This window comes from Ahaetulla prasina, chromosome 6 (assembly GCF_028640845.1).
Source record: "Ahaetulla prasina isolate Xishuangbanna chromosome 6, ASM2864084v1, whole genome shotgun sequence".
NCBI lineage: Eukaryota > Metazoa > Chordata > Lepidosauria > Squamata > Colubridae > Ahaetulla > Ahaetulla prasina.
In genome coordinates this window covers 85,059,560-85,082,523 of record NC_080544.1, presented here as the reverse complement: position 1 = coordinate 85,082,523, position 22,964 = coordinate 85,059,560, and the positions used below count along the sequence as shown (strand labels likewise).

The 22,964-nt window shown below is 36.8% G+C and overlaps 1 protein-coding gene across 1 annotated transcript; it reads left to right on the top strand.

The window, feature by feature from the left end:
* The first annotated feature begins 10,135 nt into the window (after positions 1–10,135).
* Positions 10,136–20,797, top strand: LOC131201319 (membrane primary amine oxidase-like). The gene is made up of 5 exons (XM_058189138.1): positions 10,136–10,264; positions 12,892–14,476; positions 15,917–16,202; positions 19,747–19,876; positions 20,519–20,797. Exons 1-5 carry the CDS (start codon positions 10,136–10,138, stop codon positions 20,795–20,797), a joined length of 2,409 nt encoding a protein of 802 aa, XP_058045121.1.
* The last annotated feature ends 2,167 nt before the right edge of the window (positions 20,798–22,964 follow it).

The following is a 22,964-nucleotide window of genomic DNA, read 5'->3' as shown; positions in this document are numbered from 1 at the left end:
CAAAAGAGAAGTTTACAGTTTAAAGGTACATTTGCATAAGAGATCTCTTCCCTTTTAACCTATGTATAATTTCCTTGGTCTCAACTTTTAATCTGTTTAGAAGTGTCCAACCAGGGTTTTGGTCTGAGTTCCTGGTTTTAGCTAATGAAAGAAGTATCATGACTAAATGGTAAGATTATTGAAGATGTGAATATATCTTTGCACAATTTCTGGAATGTTTTGTAAATGCAAGGAATTTATACTTTTGAAATTTACATGCTCAACACGTGTCTTAATATTTGTGTTTAGAATTAAAAATTGATAATTTGAGATTTAACAAAGTCTTTTCTCTATGATTCTGTCAATAGGTTTGGAAAAATGAATTCAAAAGTGATCTATTCTCTTGTAGCAACAGGCATCACCATCATTATTGTTTCAGTCTTGAATTTCCAAAATCCAGGGGAAAAACCTATGGATTGTGAGAGTTCTTCCCAGACAAAGGAGCAAGAGAAAGGTGATCAGGATTGTGGCAGCCAGGTATTTCAGGATTTAACCTGAAAGGAGATAATGCAAGTAAAGAGGTATTTACAGTCCAACCTGGAAGTGCCACTGGTAGAGACGCCTCAAGCCAAGCCATCAGACAACTGCATTTATTTGATCACCTTGCAGCTCCCTCCCAAAGCACAAGTATTACAATTCTTAGATCATCAAGGTTCTAGACCAGCATGGCATGGTTTTGATGAAAGAGTGAATGTTGCTGAGATAGAAGGCTTTTGGAGTTAGAAGGACCCAATATGAGATTTGGGTTGCATAGATACTTGTGGTACCATAAAATTAGAGCTAATGTACATTTTGAATAGGGTTTGGCAAACCATTCTGGGAATATGGAATAGATAGAAAACCAGGCTGTGCCTGAAAAAAACTTATTTTCAGTACAAGAAGAAATTTATGGATGAGAAATGATAATCAAACACAAAAAACAGATGTTAGATTTTTTCAATGGGAGGGTAAGATAAAAATAAGGAAACATCTGATGGCAGAAATATATGTTTGATAATGATATTCTTGTGTACAACTATTGGAAAAAAATTAATGTAGATAAAATAATTACATTTTTGAACATTGTAAAATTGAGTTTAAATGGAATTGTTTATAAATGACAAAAATGCTATTGCTAAAATATATAAATTTTTATTGAAAATTGGAAATAAAAGTAGAATGAAAAGAACATATGACAGAGTATGCTAAAAATCTTGGTTATAATATACAGATGGGACAATGAGGATTGAAATTTATATACATAGTAAATTATAATACTATGAATTTTTATAAAATAATGTATCTTTGGTTCATGTCACCAGAGAAATTATCTAGAATTTATGAACTTATGTTGGAAATATGAATATACCCATGTTGGGTGGATTTGCAAAAAATCCAGAAAGTTTTGAATTCAAACAGATACACTAATTTCGAGGATTTAAAGATCAACATACAATTAAGAACAAGGAGTTTTGTGAAAGGAACCAATTGACAAACAGTTTGAAAAAATCATGGAATTTGGTTTTGTACATGACATCTACACCAAGATTATTAAATGTGCAAAGATGGAAAGATTTGATTTTCCCACAATGGAGGAATTGTTGGTGAAATTGATTGAACTTGCAGAAACTTGCCAAACTGATTTCTGTGATTAGAGAAAATATCCACATTAATTGCTGACTGGAAACCCATTAAAGAGTTTTTGCATGAAATACAAAAAAAAATGAACTTATGATTTTGATGACAAAATAGATTATAGTAAGATTAAAATTGCAATCATAAAGAGGTAAAGTAATATTGAATATATAACTAGTTATACTGATTTACTTTTACATACCAAAACCTACTTACTGTATCTTTTCTTTCTTTTCTATTTTTCTCCAATCAATCTGTTTCATTTAATAAATGTCTTGTCTCAATCCAAACATTCACAAACACACCGGGAGTTTTGGAAACTTCACTAGGAACTTTTCAAGCAAATGAGCAAGGGAGAAAGGAAAGTGCATGCAAATACACAAGCATACCTACACATAGAAGAGAAATCAAGTCCCCCAGAAGTCTGGCAAACTTGTCTTGAAAGAGACTCCAAATCCAAAACAGCAGATACAAGTGAGGTCAGGGGAAGTTCTAAGGTCCAATTGTTTGTCACCAGCCAGTCCAGGTCCAGAATCACAGTCACAAGCTTTCAAGTCAAGGATTAAGTCACCTGGAATCTAGGTTAACAAGTAATTGTTGCCAATGAAGAGTCTTGAGCTCTCTGCTCTTATTAAATACAAGGAACTCCAATGTTGCTTATTTGGAAAGACAAGACAATCATTGGCAACAATTCTTTCAAGGAGCCTTGCAGAGTACCCTTGCTCTGCTCTCCTTTGCACATGGTGAGCATTTGCACTGGCAGGTGCACAGGGAGCGGCATCTCAGACTCCACTTTTTCTGAGACAGGTGGCAGCTGTGTCTCTTGGATGTCTGACGGCGTAACCTCCTCTGCCTGCAGCTGCTCAGGATTGCCTGGCAGTTCTGGGATTGGCTGCTCTCTGTTGGTTTCCTTACAAGAGTCTGAGCTAGCCATGAAAATAAACAGGTTTTCCAACTGATAGATTGTTCCCCGAATGGGTTTGAATTTCCCGGCTGGGAGAGCCTCTCCAGCAGATTGGAGCGTTGCCGATGTGTTAGAAGAATTGAGATCGAAGCGAGCTGCGTGAAAGCAAGGTTTCTTTATTTTGCAGGAAGACGAATCCAGCAAGCTGCATGGACCAGCGTTCCTGGGTGAGCTGACAACCATATACAGTAAGTGTACACTTTTTATTCACTTTTTCCCTTTACATTTCTTTGTTTCGGGAACACTTGATGGGTTTCCCTTTTGTGTATGTGCTTGCTTTCGGAAACGTTTGATGGCTTTCCCTTTTGTGTATGTGCTTGCTAAAGTTTTCTGCGTTTTGTCTTGCTGATTATTTTAATGTGGGTGGGTTTCGTGTTCGGGTGTGTGTTCCGGTTTAATCTGTTCATCCTAACGATTTGATTTCTTCAAGTGTTTTCCCTCCGGTTATTTTTCATATGCTTTGCCTGGAGTTAATCTGTTTGTGATTGAATCTTGTCTTTTACTTGAGCTCTTTTCGATCTGCTATGTCTGTGACCTGATTATTTCCTTTCCTGTATGCCTTGGTATTGTCTTCAGTAAATTGCTCTTAAGTATAGTATAGCATAGGGCCGGGTTACTTACGGGACCGTCTGCTGCTACCGAATACCTCTCACTGACCCGTGCGCTCTCACAGAGGGGGACTCCTCAGGGTGCCATCGGCCAGGCAGTGCCAGCTGGCGACACCCAGGGGAAGGGCCTTCTCTGTGGGGGCCCCCACCCTCTGGAACGAACTTCCCCCAGGACTCCGCCAACTTCCTAACCTTCGAACCTTTCACCGCGAGCTTAAGACACATCTATTTATCTGCGCAGGACTGGACTAGATTTTTAAATTTGAATTGGTTTTAATGGGGATTTTATTATGTGTATTGTTATTTTTAATTATTCGGCCATTTGTATTAAGTTTTTTAATGGATGTTTTATTTTGTATTTATATGTATATTTTATCTGGCTGTGAACCGCCCTGAGTCCCTAGGGAGATAGGGCAGTATAAAAATACGAAAAATAAATAAATAAAATAAATAAAGTAGTCTTGATGTTTCTGTATTTTGTGGGGTTTTCCCTGGCCGGATTTAATTCTGAGTCAGTGTCTTTTGTTATTATGATGCTCCCTGGCTTGGTCTCCTTTTGCCCAACACTGCCTAGGTGAAGTTCCCTTCCTACACAACCTTTCTGAAGTTTAACCCAGAATGAGGTGGAGGAAAAAGAACTCTATAATTGAAGACCTTCATCTTGAAGTGTATGCAAATGACATGGGGCAAAAGGAGAAAAGGAAATGGACAGAAGTCCCTGTCTTGTTATATGAACAAAACCATACCAAGGAAGAAACAGATGTTGGCAAATAATGAGCCGCTAATTATAGGAGATTAAATACAAGCTCTGTAAATGCAGGCTTTGCAAGGATTTTCAGACAAGCTGCCGGTATAAAAAGTTTGCATTGATTGCAATCAAATATTTCTGCTCTTTGGCACTGATCATGTACAATTGTACTGATACAGCCCAATTATGTAGGAGAAATTAATATAGAATTCATTATTCCCCACTATAGAATATGAAACTTGCATGTAATTCAAAATACCATTGGATTAGATAAATACCAGCCACGGGTGAATCTGGATATCCTTCTGAAACAATAAAGAAAATGACCCAGAAAAAGAAGCTAGGGAACATTTATGAGGAAATTATAGAATTACTCTTAAATTTCATCAATATGAATGTGTTGCAAAGTTCATCTATACCCAGTAGTTCTGTGAGTGTGGCTTCATGGGTGTGGCATGGCTTGGCAGGTGTGGGCGTGGCAGGGGAAGGATACTGTAAAATTTCCATTCCCAACCCACTCCACGGGAAGGTTACTGCAAAATCCCCATTTCCTCCAGATCAGCCGGGACTTGGGAGGCAGAAAATAGATGGGGGCGGGGCCAGTCAGAATGTTTACTACCGGTTCTCCGAACTACTTAAAATTTCCGCTACCAGTTCTCCAGAACTGGTCAGAACCTGCTGAAATCCACCTCTGCCCAGTAGGTATTTATTAAAAAAGAAGAAAGAAGGACGTGTGAGCATGAAGAGTCTCAGTCTTCCAGGTCATGACTGTCTCAAAGGTGCTTGTTTCAGAGGCATCTGGACTTTCTTGTTTTTCTTTGAAGACATTTTGCGTCTCATCCTAGCAACTTCTTCAGCTCTGATTGGATGGTGGGGAATGGAAGGATTTTTAGGAATAGAATAAAAATCTTTCCATTCCCCACCAGCCAGTCAGAGCTGGAGAAGCTTCTTGGATGAGAAGCGAAATGTCTTCAAAGAAAAACAAGGAAGTCCAGTTGCCTCTTGAAAAAGCACCTGTATAGGAAGAGATGTGCGGTTCTTTCAATGGGAGTGTGATTACAGCCGGCTATTGAGTTCCATGCATCTTTTTTGATTGAACAGAATTTGTTGCGTCATGTCAAGATCTCTTCCGTTTCCTATGAATAGCATCCCATTTATAATTTAAGATACCTGTGCAAAAGAAAGGAGAGTGATAAACAGCAGAGATAGTAAAGATAATTTATTGGTGGGAATTGTATCACTTGGTATGCACAATTGATATTTTTAATTTAAGACATGATATTTAGAAACACACACACACACACACACACACACACACACACACACACAAACACACTTTTAGCCATTGTCTATTCACTGCAAAATGAAAGCCTTTTCCACATTTTTCCAACCAATACGGTCCTAAGTTAAGTTAGTGTCCATGTTTCACCAGCATATATATTAGAGCAGGTAGCACACACTGATCGAAAACTTTTCTCTTCAGGCATAGAGAGAGACTGTTCTTGAAAATTATGCTTAGCTGCAGTGATGGGTTTCAAATTTTTTTACTACCAGTTCTGTGGGTGTGGCTTGGTGGACGTGGCTTGGTGGGAGTGGCAGGGGACGAATACTGTAAAATCTCCATTTCCTCCTGATCACCTGGGACTTGGGAGGCAGAGAATAGATGGGGACGGGGCCAGTCAGAATTTTTACTACCGGTTCTCTGAATTACTCAAAATTTACACTACCGGTTCTCCAGAACTGGTCAGAACCTGCTGAAACCCACCTCTGCTTAGCTGGCTGAATGCCCACTAACTACATTTAACATACCTTTCAATTTTCTTCACTGTATCATCTTCCATTGAGATCTGTTGGCCAAGGTATATGCAGTCATCTATTATGTCTAAGGGACGTGGTGGTTCAGGGGCTAGGATGTTGAGCTTGTCGATTGAAAGGTCAGCAGCTCAGCGGTTCGAATCCCTAGTGCTGCCGTGTAATGGGGTGAGCTCCCGTTACTTGTCCCAGCTTCTGCCAACCTAGCAGTTTTGAAAGCACATAAAAATGCAAGTAGAAAAAATAGGGACCACCTTTGGTGGGAAGGTAACAGCGTTCTGTGCACTTTTGGCATTGAGTCATGCCGGCCAGATGACTACGGAGACGTCTTCGGACAGCGCTGGCTCTTCGGCTTTGAAACGGAGATGAGCACCGCCCCCTAGAATCGGCAACGACTAGCACGTATGTGCGAGGGGAACCTTTACCTTTACTATTATGTCTAGTTGGTCTCCAGAAGAATATATTGACTATAATTTATTCCTTCTAACATTAGAAGAAAGAAGGAACATTAGAAGATTGATGCAGGAACTCTTCTAAAGGAGGATCTGCGGTGAGAGGGGTCAAAAAAATGCAAGGTGATGCCAATGACCGCAGAAAGATTAACAAGCAGAAGATGAAGATGTTAACAAAAGTATGAAAATAGAAGTAGAATTGATCAATGACAATATGAACTGAATGTTATTTGAAAATGATTGTTTAAAGACATGGAATAAGGTTTAAAAATTTTTTTTAAAAAAAAGAATTTCTGTCATTAAGCTGAATGTTTTCATAGAATGTAGTTTTTTTTGTTTCAGACAGCACCTGTTTTAACAACCGACGCACTATTAAAACTATGGCAGAAAGCTATATCTAAGTTTGTATGGTAGGAGATTAACGATTTAAATCAGGGCAACTTTAAACCTGGTAGACTTCAACTCCCAGAATTCCCCAGCCAGGGAGTTGAAGTCCTCCAGACTTAAAGTTGCCTGATTTAAATACAAGGTGTTACAAGATGTGAACGGAAGAAGGGGATTGGGATTACTTACCTGATTTGAAATTGCATTTTGCAGCTTGTTTGGTTTTGAAAAAACAGGGAATATTGCTGAAAAATTGAAGGTTCTAGAGCCAGAAGGACATGACCTGAGATTTTGGATGCCATGTGCTACAGTAAAATTAAGGCTAAAGTAGATTTTTAAAAAGGTTAGGAGTACCATTTTGATGTGGAATAGATAAGAGTTTGAGGTTGTGCCTGAAAATATATTTTTTTTCAGAACAAGAAGCATTTTGTGGATAACAAACAAGAAGCAAACACAAAAGGCCTTTGTGAGATACTACCATTTTGTCAAGGAGAATGTAAGATAAAAACAAGAGAAGATTTGGTGACAGAGAGATATGCTTGATAATGGTTTTCTTATGTACATTTATTAAAAACTTTTTCTTACAAAAAATCAGGTTTTGAATATTCTTAAGACTGAGTTTGAGGAAGAATTGTGTAAAATGATGAACTTGGAGTTGCTAAACTGTTTAAACTTTCATTAAAATTTGAAACAGAAGAACAACATGTGAGGCCTAATATAATAAAGTGGACTAAAAATGGTTATAATATTTATAATATATTACAATATTCAGATGAAACATTATGAAACATATGGTTGAAAGAATTGCAATTTCTGTTATGTTAAAATTTTAAGGAAAAAATTATAAAACTATATATCATTTGTATGTCAGCAGAGAATTGTCTAGAATGTATAGAGGAACCTCAAATTAATGTTGGAAAAGTGAACAACAAGAAGTGACATTTTACCATATTTGTGAATTTACCAAAAAAAACAACAACCCCAAACCCAGAAAGCTTTGGATTCAAATTCGTACATTAATTTAGAAGTTTTAAAAGATTACTATACAATTAATTCTAGAGGTTTTTCTTTTAGGACTGATAAGCAAACGGTTGGGGTAAAAATCATGGAATTTTGTTTTTTGTTTTTATGACAAGATGCACCATATGCACAAAGATGGGAAGTTTCTTTATTTCCATTATAGAGGAATGGTTGGTAGAATTTAATGAAATGGCCAAATTGACATCTTTGTTTACAGAAAAGACAATACTTAAGATTGTAAAAAGGTAAAAATGATTTTCTCTTTTGAGGTTTTTGGACAGTTGGAGAAAAATCACAGAATTTTGTTTTATACATGAAACTGTTTCATAATAACAGAGTTGGAAGGAACCTTGGAGGTTTTCTAATCCAACCCCCTGCCCAGGCAGGAAACCCTACTCCACTTCAGACAAATGGTTATCCAAAATTTTCTTTAAAACTTCCAGTGTTGGAGCATTCACAACTTCTGCAGGCAAGTTGTTCCACTGATTAATTGTTCTCACTGTCAGGAAATTTCTCCTTAGTTTTAAGTTGCTTCTCTCCTTGATCAGTTTCCACCCATTGCTTCTTGTTCTACCCTCAGGTGCTTTGGAGAATAGCTTGACTCCCTCTTCTTTGTGGCAACCCCTGAGATATTGGAACACTGCTATCATGTTTCTCCTAGTCCTTCTTTTCATTAAACTAGATATACCCAGTTCCTGCAACCGTTCTTCATATGTTTTAGCCTGTACCAAAAACTGTCTACTATTGATCTCACCCCATTCCTAAAAGGACCATAAGGGGCGTGCATAAGCGCACAAATGTGCCTACCGTTCCTGTCCTATTGTTTTTCTTTTCTTCCTCCTATATACATATATGCTTATACCTCCTTATATTTACCCATATATGTGTTTATATATTATATAATCTTTTTGTATGATACCTACATATATTGTTATGACAAAATAAATAAATAAATTAAATAAATAAATAAATACTGTACTAAACTGTACTGAAACTATTGTATGCACAAAGATAGAAAGATTCGGTATTACCCAAAATGTAAGAATGGTTGATGAAGAAGATGGAAGTTACTGAGATGGCTAAATTAACTTTGATAAAAGAAAAGACAATATCTTTTTTTCTCACTTTATATTAGTTTTTATTAACTTTTACCTTTTAAATAAAATGTGCATTATATTTATGTTTTAATATATTTCACACATTTATTATAAATTATGTTTGAAGTGGATTCTTGAAGATAAATAAATTGATATATGTATATATAATTATATACATTTTAATTGAAGACTACAGTGGAATGTATTATATTACTCAGATCTTAAAGGAGCCACTTCTAAAATGTTTGAGTTAGCTATGAATATATCCAGAAAAAACATGACATATTTCAAATCTTCAAATCTTTGCAGAAAGAGGAACCCCTTGTTATCAAATTATTTATAATTATGCGCTTCTTATAAATAAGTTGTATGACCTGAAATGTGGATGATGCAACATTTAATAGAATAACAAAAACAACAACAACACCCAACCCCAAATAATTAAAAAATCCCACTCATACAATGGAATGAGGTTTCTTTCATTTAATTTGAACTTTCTTTAAATTAATTAAACTTTATTTATTAATTAAAATTGCTGAAAGTGTAAAACTCTTTTCTCTGTACAACTCAAATCAGTTGTGGTCTTTGACAAAAAATGCAATACAATTTGATTGGCATGATCTACTTTTGACAAACCCATGTTGGTTTCTGTTTCCTTAATCTATTTAGCTTCAGCAATCAATTGATCCATTTTTAAATCTATATTTTTCTTCCACGCTCCTAATCATGAATGGAAAAAATGGGTTATTTTTGTTGGAAAATCTTCCATAGAAGTTTTTAAGTCAAAAGTCCCTTCTTTTGTTATCCACGAACTAGAGACATAATTAAATAGCAATAGCACCCTCTGCTGACCAAAAAGCAATATTGTCAGTAAGACTGCCCTGGAAATAATCGAGAGAGGAAATATTCAATTAACAACTCTTTACGGATCCAATCCCCAGAGAGATAGATAAAGAGAAAAACAACAACATCGGAAGCAGGAAAAAAAATCAAATCCTCAATACAAACAGTTTTGGCAGATATTTTTTAAAAATAATAACATTTCTTAAAAAGCAATAAGAGTTCAAATCCAGCAAAACACAACTGTGTTTTGTTTTCTTTATTTTAAAAAGTCAATCCAACTTCCAAAATAATTCAAGCAAAAATAAATTTAGAAATATTGGAAATCATCAAGAGGAAAAATATACTTTATAAAAATATTTCTTACCTAGCAAATAAATACAAAAAAACAAAAACTGTTTGAACAATGAGGAAGCCAAAAGTAGTTGTTCTATTTGGACTGCATCACAGCACTGGACATGATAGTCCTCCTTTCTCTTAGCTGGTACTTCACCATTTGATCACAAAGTCCCTTCCACATCTTCTTGCCAACTGAGACTATTCAGAAGACAAGTGGAATGACTCCTCCAGCTCTCCGTAAATTTAAGGAGCTTTCCAAGCTTCAGATCCTGTCTGAACCATTGATCAATTGGATGTTGGTACAGAACAAAGTCTACATCTATGTTACTTTGACATATTCCCTCATGGTAAGTGCAAAACACCAAGGGATTTCATTGAATATTTCCATCTTATATCTAGATAACTTTCTGATGCAGTGGGAAAAAAAATCACCTGGAAAAAGTTTAGATTCATGAAGTTGGTGGACATTTAAGAGTCAATGCACTATAGAACTGGTTTTAAATTAAATTTATATGAATACACTGCAAAGTTCTTCTCATCTATTACCTGTGGACATTTATTAGGAGACAAGAAAGGGATGTGTGCAAGTGGTGGGATTCAAGTAATTTAACAACCGGTTCTCTGCCCTAATGATTTCTTCCAACAACCAGTTTGCCAAACTACTCAGAAAGTTAACAACTGGTTCTCCCGAAGTGGTGCGAACTGGTTGAATCCCACCACTGGATGTGTGGTTCTTCTGGTGTGTGTGTGTGTGTGTGTGTGTGTGTGTCTGGCTACAACTAGCTATTGAGCCTTACACATACACTGCATTTGTAGAGTCACGTGATGATCCCTTGGTTTTTTTTATGAATGACATCCCATTACTTATGCAAAAGAAAGGGAAGAGGTAAGTAGCAGTGTTAGTAAAGACTATTTATTGGTAATTTGCAACTAGTGACCAACACAGGACCAATTTTTATGAAGGAGAGACATGAGGTGAATTTCTTGAATGTGAGTATTATAGAGAGTTACCACTTGCCTCTTGGAGACATAAGTGCTGCTTTGCTGTAGATTTTCAATCCAGGTTAGACCATTATTTATCTATATAGTATTATTTTATGCCATTGTAAGTTGCCCACAGTCACTCTGGATCAGGAGTCTCCAACCTTGGCAACTTTAAGCCTGGCGGACTTCAACTTCCAGAATTCCCCAGCCAGTTTTGCTGGCTGGGGAATTCTGGGAGTTGAAGTCCTCCTGGCTTAAAGTTGCCAAGGTTGGAGACCCCTGCTCTGGATAGTGATATGGGTGGTATATAAATAAAATAAATACTTCTTTGTCATAAAAAAAAATTCTGAACTCAAGAAAATGAGGTGGCTTCACAGCTCCAAATTTTAGACTGTATGATCATGCTAGAGCAGTGATAGTGAACCTTTTTGGCATTGAGTGCCCAAACTGGAACACACGTGTATGTGTGTGTGCCAGAGCGCCAGAAACCCAAAGACCAGCTGGCTGGCACATGCATACCTGTTTTGGGGGCAGTTTTGGGGCCTTTTTCAGGCTATTTTCCGGAGCTCCGGCATCCTTGAAGACTAGCTGGCTGGTGTGCCTGCATGCACCAGAAACCAGGACAGCAGCTGGCAATGGTGCAGGTGTCCACAGAGTAGGCTCTGTGTGCCACCTCTGGCATGTGTGCCATAGGTTTGCCATCACGGTGCTAGAGGTTTAACATGGATTTCATAATGGATGATCTCTTCTTATGCTTCTGTCATTTATCTTGCGATGTATCTGAATATTTGGAATAAATATAGGAAAATAATAATCTGGGCTTTCACCATCTTGCTACATTATTCAGTGGTTATTTATATAAACATGAAGGATCCAAGAATTTTCCTCAGACGAGAGATAATCGTTTATTCTGATTTGTTCTACATTTGATTAGTTTCAGTATCTTCAACAAGCTGTTTGGTAGTGACATAACTGCTGAATCAAGGAGGAATATTGAGTTGTTTGATCGAATTTGACAGTTTTACTAGTCATAATTTATAAGTGGAAGAAGAATATTAAATGTACTTGGAACATTATGCTCAGAGAGAATTGATATAATATATTTTATCTTTGGTATATCATTCTAGCCCTGATGCTAAAATGAATAATTCTTCCCCTAAAAACATTTGAAATGTAGTCAACAGATTGGAGGCTTCCTTTTCCGTGTGGTGGTAATGCTGCAGAGCATATAATAAAATGATTTAATTTAGAACAAATTTTGAAAGTTGCAAACCCACTGCAATCAGGGATGTTGCACGAGTTGTTTTCAAACTGTAGAAATTTTCAAAACATACTGAATTAGCACTGTATATTTATTAAAAAGTAGTTTAACAATTGATTAAATGCCAACCAAACAACTTCCTTTAAAAGCCGGGTTCATTAAAAAAAAAAAGTTAAGAAGCAATCAAAGGCAATCAAGTGAGAGTCTTGTCCTGGTGCTTATGTTATTCTTTAAATATTTGGACGAGGAGACATTTAATTGTTGTACAAAGAAGTTAGCATCTAGTCCAATCATATTTTAGTTTGGAGAATTATGTTGGATGCTGACAAATTGAAAAATGACTAAAGGCTGGCAAACAAGGTTTATGAAGCTTTCTAGATTGTATTTCCTCAAAACAGAAGATTATAAAAATACATTTGCATAAAAGATCTCCTCCCTTTTAACCAATCTATAATTGACTTGCTCTTAAGTTCCAGTCAGTTTAGAAGTGTCCAACCAGTGTTGTCTGAGTTCTTAGTTTTAGTTAATGAAAACAGGAATATCATGTCTAGATGGTAAGTTTCTTGAATTTGTGACCATATCATTGCTATCTTTGCACAATTTCTGGCGTGTTTTGTAAATGCAAGGAATTTATAGCTCTGAAATTTACGTGTCTTATTATTTGTGTCCAGGATTATAAATATTATAATTTAGAATTTCATGAACTTTTCTTTATGTTTTTGTCTATAGGTTGGGAAAATGAATTCCAAAGTGATTTATTCTCTCATAGCAATATGTGTCACTATCATTTTCATCTTAGTCTTGGTTTTCTGTATTGGAGAACAAAAACACACACGTTGTGAGAGTTCTTCCCAGAAAAAGGAACAAGAGGAAGGTGGTCAGGATGCTGGCAGTCAAGTATTTCAAGATTTAACCCGAGAGGAGATAATGCAAGTAAAGAGGTATTTACAATCCAACCTGGGAGTGCCACTGGCAGAGACGCCTCAAGCAAAGCCATCAGACAACTGCATCTATTCAATCACCTTGCAGCTCCCTCCCAAAGCACAAGTATTACAATTCCTAGATCACCATGGATCTCAGCCACCACGAGAAGCTCTGGCTGTGGTCCATTTTGGAAATCAGGTGGAGCCCAATGTGACAGAATATCTGGTGGGTCCACTTCCAGAACCAACATATCATGAAGATATCACAGTAGAAAAATATGGAAGGAAATTGCCTTATTCTCAAAGGATGGTTTTGACAAATGAGTTTGATGAAATCCGTGATTTCTTGAAAAGAAATGAATACCTGAAGGCTCCAAATTTCATGCAAAAAGTTCTAAATTACAATGGAAGCAATCTTCAGTACAATTATCAATTACCATTAGGGCTGAAATCAGGAGATCGGAAAACATGGGTGAGTCATTTTCAGAATGTGACTGGCTTCTATTTGCATCCAGTTGGTTTTGAGGTCCAAGTGGATCATAGTAGCTTGGATGTTTCCAAATGGAAGTTAATAAAAGTATTCTATAATGGACAATACTTTGAAGACATGGAAGAGCTTGAGAGACAATTCAATATGGGACAGGTTAGAGTAGATAAGGTTAAAGAAGCCCCTCTAGATGGGGGCTACTCTTCACTGAAGCAGAGGGTGCCACCAAAAGATCCAGGCCCTTTGCAGTATGAACCTCGTGGACCACGCTATAGGATTCACAATAATCATGTCACTTTTCTGAACTGGAGTTTTGCATTTGGAATTGATGCAAGCAGGGGTCCACGTATCTTTGATGTTAGGTTTAATGGAGAAAGGATAATCTATGAGTTAAGTTTGCAAGAAGCAACTGCTATCTATGGCTCCAACAGTCCTACTTTAATGTTGACCAGATACTTGGATGCCAGCTTTGGACTTGGGTCCCATATCTTTCCACTTACCCAGGGAGTAGATTGTCCTTATTTATCCAGTTACTTGGACTGGCACTTTTTTTATGATAGTTCATTACCTGTTAGCCGTAAAAGGTCTATCTGCATCTTTGAGCAGAATGCTGAGTTACCCATACGACGACATTTCGAAAGCGTCCAGTCTCCTTTTTATGGAGGCTTGCCAGATTTAAATCTGATATTCCGAACCATATCTTCAGTCGATAATTATGACTATGTCTGGGATTTTATTTTCCACCAAAATGGAGCTGTTGGTGTTCGAGTCCATGCCACTGGGTATATTATATCTGATTTTTATTTTGGTGACGCCGAAGACTTTGGCAATAGAGTCCAAGAAAAAGTGCTGGGAACAATTCATACCCATAATATTCATTTCAAAGTGGATTTGGATATTGGTGGTAAGTAGGAAAAATGTTTCTAATTTGCATGGAAGTTATAAGCTCTTGTTTGCTTTCTCAGAATTGTTCTAATGACTGTCAGAACTATAATGAAGACAAACTCAAGAATATGGTTACTATTCTCCTAATAATGTTCTTGAACTTCAATTGAGGTTTTTTTTAATTAAGAATATTTATTTCAATGCCTTGTCACAAAACTTAATTCAAGTCCTGTCATAATAAGAAAATATAATTACACATCAATTGTGTAATTATGTCTTCATATATTTTGGGATTTGAACATGTAGTTTTAGAATCAGCATTTTTGTAATTCTTACAGATGTCAACAAATTTGCATTATTACTTAAAGCTGAATTTGTACATTGGTTGTTGTTCAGGTAGCTTTAGAACTGGACTCTGTTATCAGGCAAAGAAATAAAATCAAAAAGCTTAATAGATTATTTCCTCACCCTCACTCCTGAGAATTTAAATTAAAAATGGTATCATAATGAAGTGTCTCTAGAGATTCTCAGTCATCCAAATCATGATTGTCCCAAAGATGCTTTTCTAAAAGGCAACTGTACTTTCTTAGGTTTTTTTCCTTGAAAACATTTGACTTCTCATCCAAGAGCTTCTTAGGTCCAGACTTCATGGCTCAAGCTCCCTCAGCTTCATTTCCTTTCTGTTGTTCAATTCTTCATAATGTTAATAGGGATATGGATATGGAGAAATATGTCTTTAAAAGTCTCCACTAAAAATTGTCATCAGAAAAAATGTTGGATGTTGACTTCTTCAGGTGTAGAAGGCTTCAAGAGTGGCCATCTAGGTTAGGAGATTCTCTAGGTAGCTTGATTGGATTGAAGATTTAGTTGAAGGTGAAAATCTGTCACATATTATTCATATTTGTGCCACCAACTAGAACTGAACATAAATGTAACATTTCCAAACTAACATTATATCATAATACTTGTTAGGTCCAATTCTATTTCTATTTGTTTCTCTCTGTTACATAGACACATTCTCCCTGTCATATTCTTTGTAACTCATTTAACTCATTTTAAATGCTGCTGCTTTCTGGACAATGATCCCATAAGACTATATTGCTAATAACACAATGTGGATGCTCTTACTGCATTTATAAACATCCCTTTCATGAAATCTCCGTATTTCTTGTTTGTGTTGGACACACATCCTATCGCCCTTTTTTTGCATCCTCTGCACCCACCTTATTGCAGAAAATTGGTAGTGTGGTTTTCTTGCATGCTGATGCAGCAAACACATGAACACACTGCTGATACTCTGCCTGAAAAACTAATTATGCATACTCTTATCATAATTTCATCTCTGGGTCAGCAAAAGTTTAATGTAGAAGCAACTTTGATTTTAAGAAGCTGAATGTGCAATAGGAGTGGTCTCAGCAGTTGCTGAAACACTAACGGTTGTACTTGTTTTCTTTCTGAGGTGTGGAAAATACCCTGGTTGGCAATGACATGGCTTTTGAGACCATACAGGCCCCTTGGAGCCCAAAAGATGAGATCCATCGACTGAAGATGGTGAGGGAAATTTTGGACACCGAGAATAAGGCGGCGTTCCATCTCCATGATGACATGCCCAAATACCTTTATTTTTCATCCAACTGCACCAACAAGTGGGGCCATGAGCAAGGCTATCGAATCCAGATAGTCAGCTTTCCTGGAGACCATCTGCTAGAGTCAGATCCAATGGAGCCAGGCCTCAGCTGGGGTCGGTAAGTGATTATTTCTAAGTGTAGAAATAAAATAGATTCACCCAGGTCTTCGGGTTTCAGCAGCTTGAATAAGATAGGCAGCAACTGCTAAATTTATTCATTTTAAAGAGATCGATTTCTTTAAATCTATTTAAAGAATTTAAATATCTCAAATATTTGCTAAGGAAAACTTTTCCATTTCCAAGACTTAACTGTGGAATATACAGTATAAAGGAAAAAAAAATGCTATTGAGACTGTGCAGAATTTCTTTTGTATAGAACAGGGGTTCTCAAGGCCCGGGGGCCGGATCCGGCCCACAGGATGTTTAGATCTGGCCGCGGGGCCACCCTGAAAACAGCAGACTGGCCCGTGGTGCCCCTGCCAGCAAAAACAGAGTTTGGGAGCCCATTTTCTCTGGCAGAGTGCTCAGTCTACCACAGGTGCCCAACACGAATGATGTCAAGGTGGCCACACCCACCCTGGCCACGCCCACTCCGGCCCCTCAAGGTCAAATACAACCCTGATGCGGCCCTGAATGAAATTGAGTTTGACACCTTTGGCATAGAGTGAAACAGTTCCTTTGACAAACGTAGTATGTTTGGATTATGATCTATAATCATAATTGGAAGAGTAGTTAAAATACTTTCCACGTTATGTTGTTCCATTTTGGGGAAATTATCCTCAATCTGAGAGGTATTTTTAATCTTGACCTAAAACCAATCCTACAGATTGTTGGAGGTTAATACTATCTAGTAATAAAATGAGTCTCACAATCTTTTCTTTTCTCCAGTGTTTCCCCAAAAACCAAGAAAATCATGAACCAAATCAGTTTTTTCCCCCTAGTTTTTTATTTTTTATTTTATTTTATACATCTCATTGCGTGAATGGTGTGGTATCTGGGTAGCATACCTTTCAATATAAATAAACATAACATTATTATTCCTAATAATTATTTTTCATTTCCCATTTTGTTGACAAATAATCTTTACTATCGTCCTTCAGTTCTAAACCTTCTCATAGTTCTTGCATACATTGTAACATTTTAGTATTTATTTTTACTATTATTCCCCTCTTATTTCTACCTCTATTTTAACCATTTTCCCCCTCTAATACTCTTATATTCAAAGATGTGATTCTTCCTTTGTTCATTATTCAGTATTTCAGTATACACTTCTAGTTCCAGTCGCAATCATTCAAGCATTTAATATTCATATTCATATTCTTTCTAATCCTTCAATCCTTATAATTCTACTATCTATACACATGTTTTCATTAAAATATATTCTTTCATTGTCTGATCTCAAATTATTTAATTCTAGCTTTTCACTGCTGATCACATTTTTATACATATTTAATAATACTCTCATACAAATTCTAGTTACCTAATTTACTAAGTAATTTTTCCACCTATATAATTCTAATAATGGTGTACATTATTAATATATATTCAACAATAATTTTTAACTTTTTTTACCTCTTATCCATCATCTCTTGGCCGCTTCCAAAGATTTAGTCTTATTTTTTTTCTAACTTGCTTCTGTTGTTCTTCTTTTAAGCCTTTTTCTCCCTCTATCAAAATATATGTTCTGACTATATAATCTAAGTTTTTTCCCCTCCCTCTACCTTTTCCCTCTAATTTCAAAACTATCTATTTCGTGCCCCTTCTCTTTTCCCTCAATTCTCTTCCTGTTTCTCCCATTCCCTCTTTAAAACTTCTACATTATTTCCCTCCTGTTTTAATTTCTTAATCATTATTAATTTCAGTAGTATCTCTTTCTTGTTGTTATCTTCATCTTGTTTGCTTCTCACTTCTGCTTTCTCTCCCATTTCTTCTGATAACTCCATTTTCCACTCATTGTCCAAATTTTTGCTCATTATCTCTTGCATTATATTTTCCAATCTTTGAGCTATGTGATCAAACATTTGGTCCATGTGATCAAGTATTTCCTTAGTACTTTGAGATGATTCCATTCCATTTAACTTACAAGATTTCCAAATCACAGTTTTAAGTATTTCCTCAATACACAGTTTATTCAATTTTGGTGCACCAGGGAGTTTTCCATCCTCTTCAAGACACTTTTATATGTTCAGTAATATTTAAGAGTTTTTTTTATTTAAATCTCCAGTGATCTTAAGGTAGAAACCTATTCAGCAAATATTTTCAATCTTTTTAAGTATTTGTTTCCAAAGTTGCTTAGTTCATCTTTTATCAGCAGATGGCGCTCTTACTTCAGTTTGCTCCAGCCTCTCTGCTATATTGTTAAAAGATCCAATTTCAATTATTTTTAGTTGTAAATCCAATAAATGATCAATAATAATGAAACAAAAGTTTGGAGTTGTAATTCTAGCATTTAAAATGCCTTCTCCATATCACGTCTTTTATCTTTGAAAATCCAAATTTCATTTGTATTGAAAAATTTTTTTTCCCCCCCTTCTTCAGTGTCCGGGTATTTTTCTAGATGCTTGGTCACTGCTTTCACAAATATCTTTAAATATATATTCCCCTTAGTTTTCTTGGGGTCAGATTGCAATTAAAAATGTTTTCTTACCCAGTTTGCTCACCATTCACTTTCTCACCATTCACAGTCTTAGGTACTCTGACTGTCCCAAGCTTTGTGGTAACCATTTTTCTGCCGCTGCTCTTTGTTTTCGGATGCAGAGGGCTTCTGATCAGACAGGAGAGATGTGGCTCTCCTTGACTTGCCAGGCAGTCCCCCTTTACTTCACCAGTCCTCCAGAGTGGCTATGGCTCAGATTTAAGCCCTCCAACAGACAGAACTCAGAAAGGGACTGCGGAGCTCATGGTTCCTGCTTCTGAAGGTGCTAAGTACAGCAGGAAGTCAACCAGATCAGTTTTGAGATGCACAGAAATAAAAATTAAATTTATAGGGAAAAAAAGAGAGACTGGCATTTAGCAAATCCAAACAATATAAAGTAAAGATAAATTTGTGGCCCAAAATATTTATTTTAAAGTTCATATCAACTATAATTATATCCGGAGCATATAGACCTTTCTATTGGTGGCCATGCATATTTTTATCACTTATATTTGTAATACCGCTCCCACCCCCAAGTCCCCTTAAGAAACATTGTTGGTTTCACTGTGTCTTTTCAATCGTAGTGGTTGAACTTTGAAGAAATCTGAGCCATTTTATTGTAAATTTGTACTCTTGAAGTTCTGGACCAAATTTGAGATGCTCCTCGTAAACTTTAATCTCCTGAATTTGGAGTCAGTATATTTAATGGACTATCTACCAGGATGGAGATCCATGATACCTGCTAAGTTGGCAGAGATCACCGCAGTGGTTTTGGGATTCTGCAACTCATCTACAGAATTACATATGGCAGTTCAAGTGTAAAATCAACTCAAAACTCATTTGTAGTTTAATAATTGAGTTACAACAACAATTGTCCCTATATTTTTATAGTTGAGCTGTAACATAATAGCGTCCTGTTATTATAGTATCTTTCAAGACTGGAACAATCATCTCTGAAAATCTTAAGAAGATAAATAATAATGAATAAATCTCAATCTCTGCAACTCTTCTTGTTTTGCCTTATAAGTTATAAGCTAGCTGTTACCAAGAGGAAAGAAAATGAGCCTTTCAGCACCACTGCCTACAATCAGGTTGACCCATGGAATCCTCCCGTGGCCTTTGCTGACTTCATAAACAATGAGAACATTGTCAGTGAGGTAAGTGAAGCTGAATCCCACTTAGCTCTGAAGCACCTTGCAGGTTATTATCCCACAATCTGGTGCTGTCCAAATGCATTGGAGTTGAAGTCAAACTAACTTGGAAGGCATCAGATTTTGAAGGTTGCCTATTGGACTGTCACCCAAGGCTTACTCTGGAAGTAGGCATGTGCTGCTAAGAGTTTTAGCAGCACTTCCTCTTAGGGGAAAAAGGAACAATCATGGTGATCTTTAGGATGCTTGTTCAGAGGACAGCTTAAGTTCTCACATACCGGGATTAGCTTTCCTGTTTGCATTTTTGTTAATTGAGATAATTTGATCTTGGAAACTATGCATGGGATTTATTCCTTACCTTTTGCATTTTTAATGGATTTTTAGTATCAAAGTTGAAACAATTTTGCAGAATGGATATAAGGTCTTTGATAATTATTTTTTACTCCAGTTTTCCATTTCTACACATCCCCAATTCTGAATAGGAAAGCAAAAAGTTACACTATCAGATTACCCTCCAGATTTTACTACATCATCTGCTGTTTCACTTAACAAACTTAGCTTCTCTGAATCCATTGCTGTACTACTTTTCTGTTTAACGGGTCTTTTCCCTGAGATAGTACAAAAATATTGTCCCTTTTCCTTTCATAGGATCTAGTTGCCTGGATCAACACTGGCTTTCTCCATATTCCACACGCTGAGGACATACCCACTACTGCAACTCTTGGGAATGTAGTTGGTTTCTTCCTGAGACCCTACAATTATTTTGATGATGATCCTTCCATATATTCTCCAGATAGTATTTACTTCCACCACAAGAATTTCCTTTCCTGTGAGGCCAATCAACTTGCATGTCTGGCAAAATTAGCTTCGTGTCTGCCTATTTTCCCCCTTTTTACTTATGAAGGTTTTCAAAACATAACTCTCTAATGTCTTCTATTTTTTGACAGGTGAATTAGAAATTGGAAACAATGGTCTGGATTACTGGCAGCTAATACTTTTTCTTCTTTCTGAAGCATTAATGGATATTTTTTGTCTGAATATTAGTCCACTCTCTTCAGGAAACCATAAAATGGAATTATTTGGGGATTAAGAAGAAGGTTGCAGAACTTTTTCTTTGCTATAGGAAAGAAAGCATGCATGATTCATATTTTTAATTTGACAGAGGACATAGAGAAAGATATATGCTCGCATTTATTGGCTATAATCCTCCCTTCCTTTTACAATATTAAAACACTGAGGTTAGAATTAAAAATTAGCTTTCTGAGCCACTGATTAGAGGACAATAGGGGTGTCTTTGGTGAAAAAGATCATAAAATGCATGGTGATATCCTCTTTGTGACCTAGTAGTAATCCCATCTCTGAGAAGATATGGGATTATTAGAAGTAATATTTCTGAAGAAGATATTAGAGAGAAAAATTTACTGATGTCTTGGGAATTATGTTGGGCGGGGGTGGGGGTGAGGAAAGATATGGAGACATATATGGATAAAGTGTATAGAATAAATTCAACATTTATAAGAACAAGTAATTTTCCAAGAGATATTCTGAACTCGGTCTGCTTTGGTCAGTCCCTTTTATGATAATGCACCTTAGTGTCCTCCCTAGCCCTGAGGCAAAGAAAACAAGGAAACTTCATGAAACCACCTTGAAGGCCCATCAGGAATGACATCATTTTGAAGTCTCCAATGATCTCCCAGCCATAGTCATCATACTTCAAGGCAAGAGGTTGGCTGCTGCCGCTTCGGACCAGTTCAGGCGAACTGGTAGTTCCAGCCAGAGATTGGGCCCACCCACCACCCTGGTGCTATCCCATCCTATATAACTGCCATTTTTTTGATGCTGCGCACATGTGCGGAAGGTGTGCGTACATATTTTTGGTTCTGGGTGAACCGGTTCTTATAGTATGTGATGCCCACCTCTGTTCAAGGCACTCAGCAACATCTTGACACTGTTGTAATGGTGTAGCCCTCTTTGAGGTGCACAGAATGAGCCACAGAGAGAGACAGATACATGTTCCCTTTATGAAGCAGCATGGCTTTGAGCCTCCTAGATGAACTGTTTATAGGCCTCTGGTGGCTCAGACTGCTAAGACAGTTTGTTATTAACACAGCTGCTTGCAATTACTGCAGGTTCAAATCCCACCAGGCCCAAGGTTGACTCAGTCTTCAATCCTTTATAAGGTAGGTAAAATGAGGACCCAGATTGTTGGGGGCAATAAGTTGACTTGGATGAAGACTATTGCTTAACATAGTGTAAGCCACCCTGAGTCTTCGGAGAAGGGCGGGATATAAATGCAAAAATAATAATAATATGTGCCAATCACCTGTGACTCCTATAGCCTGGCCACATTGTTGCAAAAGCACAGCCCACCTTGCCAACTGAAAAAGTTTGGAAAATGTTGGTGATGCTTTCTCTGATCTGTGACTTGTACATTTTTATCCAACAAGTTCCATTCCTTGAATCTAGATGACAGAAGCTCAGCATGGGACTTGGTAAGACCAAGTTCTATGATCAGATCATTGAAGTCTTTCTGGTTGGGAAAGTATGGCTTCCTCTCCTCATCTGCATCTGTGAAAATTGTAATTGTATCTGCAATATCTTCCTCGCTGTCTAACTTACTTCTCGCTCCTGAAAGTGGCTTATCCCTTTTCAAAGGAGTGGGAACAGAGACCTCAGGGCAGTGTGGTACCTTGGCGATCGATGAAGGAATGTCTGGATACATGATAGTAAACAGTCCACCATGCAGAAGTAACAGTTGCTTGAGAAGTCACTTGGTTCCTGCCAAATTCTTGGGATAATAAACTTTATGGCCCTCTTTTCTCCCCTGTACCAGCTGGTAAACATTGCAGAATTATATATATATATATATATATATATATATATATATATATATATATTAAAAAATGATATTACACACATTTTTTCCCGAAGGCCATCACTCTGCTAAACAAATAATTCCCTCAACACTGTCAGACTATTTACTGAATCTGCACTACTATTAATCGTTTCATAGTTCCCATCACCAATCTCTTTCCACTTATGACTGTATGACTATAACTTGTTGCTGGCAATCCTTATGATTTATATTGATATA

Coding starts and splice junctions, on each gene's coding strand:
- LOC131201319 (XM_058189138.1), top strand. CDS start 10,136: ATGACTCCTCCAGCTCTCCGTAAATTTAAGGAGCTTTCCAAGCTTCAG. Junction 14,477..15,916: donor AGTGGATTTGGATATTGGTG/GTAAGTAGGAAA, acceptor TTTCTTTCTGAG/GTGTGGAAAATACCCTGGTT. Junction 16,203..19,746: donor CCAGGCCTCAGCTGGGGTCG/GTAAGTGATTAT, acceptor TTGCCTTATAAG/TTATAAGCTAGCTGTTACCA.